The 3,719-nt window shown below is 50.9% G+C and overlaps 1 protein-coding gene across 1 annotated transcript in view; it reads left to right on the forward strand.

Annotated features, from left to right (window-relative positions):
- Positions 1–2,626: 2,626 nt before the first annotated feature.
- The window catches only part of GUITHDRAFT_100130 (hypothetical protein), a gene marked incomplete at both ends in the record, with an annotated part of 1,546 nt that continues 453 nt past the window's right edge, over positions 2,627–3,719 (forward strand). Inside the window, 5 exons of the mRNA XM_005841578.1 lie at positions 2,627–2,665; positions 2,713–2,799; positions 2,850–2,973; positions 3,222–3,298; positions 3,343–3,402. Of these exons, the coding sequence (XP_005841635.1) occupies positions 2,627–2,665; positions 2,713–2,799; positions 2,850–2,973; positions 3,222–3,298; positions 3,343–3,402 (387 nt within the window). The remainder of the gene's footprint in view (positions 2,666–2,712; positions 2,800–2,849; positions 2,974–3,221; positions 3,299–3,342; positions 3,403–3,719) is intronic.

Below are 3,719 nucleotides of genomic sequence, written 5' to 3' on the forward strand. Positions count from 1 at the left end.
CGCACGCACTTGAGCTCTGTGTTGATCTGCAAGCGGAAGCGGCTGATCTGAAATTGCGTCTTCCTCGTCCTCTCCCCCATCTCGTACGTAATCGCCTCCCTCACTGTCGGGATCCTCTCGGGGTACCTGCAAAATGAGTCAGAGAGTCAAGAGGCGGAGACAATTGCAGGACAGAGGAGGATGAGCAACAGGGGAAGGAGGGAGTAAGTAAGTGAGGAGGGAGGGAGTAAGTGAGGAGGGAAGGAGTAAGTGAGGAGGGAGGGAGGGAGGGAAAGCAGGAGGGAGAAGGGGAAAGGTGGAGGATGATGGAGGGAGGAATGGGGAGAGGGAGGGCAAAGATGCCGGTCGGAGGCAGGACAGAAGGAGGAAAGGAAGGAGGGGAGGAAGGGAGGGGAAGGGATGGAGGGAGGGCAGTGGAGGGAGTGATCCACCTATCGATGTCTGTTAGCACAGCAAACACAGTTGACAGGTCTGCCTCCACATCAACGACGACGAGCCCTGTTCCTATTCTCCCCTCCCTCATCTGCTTCTGAACCCTCTCTCCTCGCCTCAGCGCCCTCATATCGCTCGCTGATAACTCAGGAAGGTTCGGCCGGAAACTGTTTCTGACGTTTCCTTCCTCCTTCACTCCCTCCTCTTCCTTCTCCTTCACCATCACAGCTGATTGGACTTGCTTCGGCTTCTCCGCTATGGCAGTTGCGAACTGCAGGTTTTTGCTGTCCTCCTCGTTCCGCCAGCTTCTGATCATCTTCGCCAACCTCCTGCTCCACAGCACTCGCTCCTCCTGCTCGCCCTCTCCTCCCTCCCTTCCCACCATCGGCTCGTTCAAAGATCGCAGAGCTCGTGCTGCCCTCCTTGACCCCAAGAACTTCTCCTCCTTCCCGCTCTCCTGCATCCGCAGGCTTGTCAGCATCCCTGTTGTCCCTTCTCTCTGACCATCTCCGCACGATGAAGCAACAGGCACACGGAGAGGGCAGGAGCACGAACCCACATGCTGCTGCCGAATGTCCATCGGCTTTGACAGCATGAAAGCGCTCTGCTGTACCCCTGGTTTGATGCAGCCGTCCGTCTGACTCAGCACAGCGGCAACGAGGAAGAAGATGACGCTGCAACCTCGTTGAGCTCGAGGACAAGAAGAGAAGCAGGAGATGAAACGAATCATCCTCCTCTTTGACGTGAGCGACACGTTGAAGTTTCAGCCGAACAAAGGGAAGATTTGCAGGGAGGCGATGTAACAGTACGCACGATGGCGGCAGAGATGAAGGCGAACGCTATGGACGTAGGGGAAGAGAATAGATGAGATGGAAAAAGGCAGCGATAGAAGGGAAGAGAGATGAGTTTGGGAGAGGGAACAGTTCCAAGCAGGGCAGGGGAGCGTTCACAGCACAGGAGGTACGAGGTAGGAGGGGAGAAGGTACAGAGAGGAGGAGAGACGAAGAGGAGGAAGGGTCGAAAGAACGAGGAACAAGAAGATGATGCAGTGAGAGGAGGAGGAGGGCAGGGAGGAGAAGCAGTGGGTCGGGAGGTAGGATATGTCTTTATGCCATGCCCGGGCGGCTCTTGTATGTTCAAGACGGCAAAACAAGTTGGCGGCCTCTTTGAATGCTTTTGGGAGTCAATTCAACCCTGCTCTAAATAATATTATCTGATTTGAACTTTTGACACGATAATTAAAATTAAAAAATCGCCAACTTCACTTCGACCTGATAGACTCAATGAGGGGGTGGAAGACTCCTTGTGTGGGGGGTGGAGGGCACTATTGGACGGGTGGTGATCATATTTAGTGGGTACTTGGAAGTTGAAGTCTTCAAGTACCCCTACCTTTTACTACATTTGACAATACAGTTTTGATCATTATGATTCTGCCAGGGGTATAGATGAATCAAGTGGGGTAGTAGCAACATTCAATGTGTTTGTGGGGTAGTAAAAAGATCACACTGTTAATCATCAGATTCAATTATGAGGGTGGGGGTAGGACAAATTATCCATTTTACTAAGTTTTTCGTAGGGGAATCGGGGGTACTTGGTTTGTTTTCGGTATTTATGGGGGTAGGGTTCGACTGCTGAGGTTAAATTTATCCATGCGACGGAGCGCACTGAAGAGGGAGAGAGGGAGAGGGAGAGGGAGAGGGAGAGGGAGAGGGAGAGGGAGAGGTACATAGAGGGAGGGAGAGAGAAATGACAGTGAGGAGAGGATGGCAAGACTGTTCTACAGGATAGATAAAGGGACTCAGGAAGAGATACGATGATGAGAGATGCTTGAAGGGGAAATGGGAGATTGCAGCATACGCTGAGAGTGCAGAAAGGCAGAGGATTGCTGTGAGCAGCGCGAAGTGTCTTTGATTTCGAGTGTACATACTAAGAGAAGGTTTGAGGTAAATTGTCTGTATCAAGAAACGACCATATGCGAGACGATCAATTCGCAGTTATGGGCGTCCCTGTATATGTTGTACGTTGTACCAGGATGGGGGAAAATGATGAAATTGTGATATGTGAGTTTAATATTTCAGCGTAGCATTCAATTACACAGTTCTATTCCAAAACGAACAGAGATCGAAGCTTTCTTCAAAAGTGTTTTTCTAAAACCTTCAGTTGTAGATTTCATCGAAGCTGGTTGTAAGTAAGAATGAGCGACAGCGATGACGATGAAACACTCCAGTACAAGGTAGAGTGATGACAAATCTCATGTCTACCCTGAGAGCCTTGTTCTAGATCATTCTTCTGGGAGATGGGACGGTCGGAAAGACTTCTATAGCGATGAGGTTTACCAACGATGAATTTGGACAGCAATACAAACAGGTCCACCAAGATGCGCTCCTTTCCCTCGATCTCCTCCTCACCCCTCGCAGACCATCGGAGTTGACTTCATGCTACGGCGTCTGGAGCTGCCGGGAAACACAAGGGTAGCGCTTCAGATCTGGGACATTGGAGGTCAGAGTATTGGCAGCAAAATGCTCGGCAGCTACATCTTTGGTGGGTTTGAGAAGCAGCATCCTCCTGTTGAATCGCGAGCACTTGTTGTGAAGTTTCTTGTGATGACGTAGTTTGTGACCTTTTCCATGGAGAGTCTCTCTGTCTCCCTCTTCCTCTTATTGCTGATGCCCGTTATCAATTTGCTTCTCTCCTGCTGCTGCTGCTGCTGCTGCTGCTGCTGCTTGTACAAAGTATCAAGATCGACTTCGCTCCCCTCTGGTTTCCTCTCCCTTGCTCACACAGTCCAGGCTCACAAGCAATCATCATCGTATACGACATCACCAACTATCAATCATTCCAGAACGCAGAAGATTGGCTTGCGCTTGTACGTGCCCCTTGTAGTTCTGCTTTCTCCCTCACTGCCCCCAGGTCAAACGGTCTTTCCCCGACGAGAAGGACCTTCCTTACATGGCTCTTGTGGGAAACAAGGTACAGAGGAGGATGAGAAGGGGGAGGGGCAGTGCTGGAGGTCAGGACGATCGAACGGGATGAGATGTGAAGAATCAGGCGAAGACGATGGCAGGGAGGAGGAAGAGGAGGGATGAGGGAGGAGGAGGAGGAGGAGAAGGATGAGCACGAGGATGATGAGGAAGATGGCGAGATGTAACGAGGAGGAGGAGTCATGTTCAGAGCCTGGGGATGTGTGATCTCGGAGCTGCGTATACGAATGTACGATGTCGCATGCTATAACTTCCGCTAGATGTTGTAAAAAGTCATATGCCATGTCTGTGTAGTTTCTTGGCAAA

The sequence above is a fragment of the Guillardia theta genome, assembly GCF_000315625.1.
Source record: "Guillardia theta CCMP2712 unplaced genomic scaffold GUITHscaffold_3, whole genome shotgun sequence".
Classification (NCBI taxonomy): domain Eukaryota; class Cryptophyceae; order Pyrenomonadales; family Geminigeraceae; genus Guillardia; species Guillardia theta.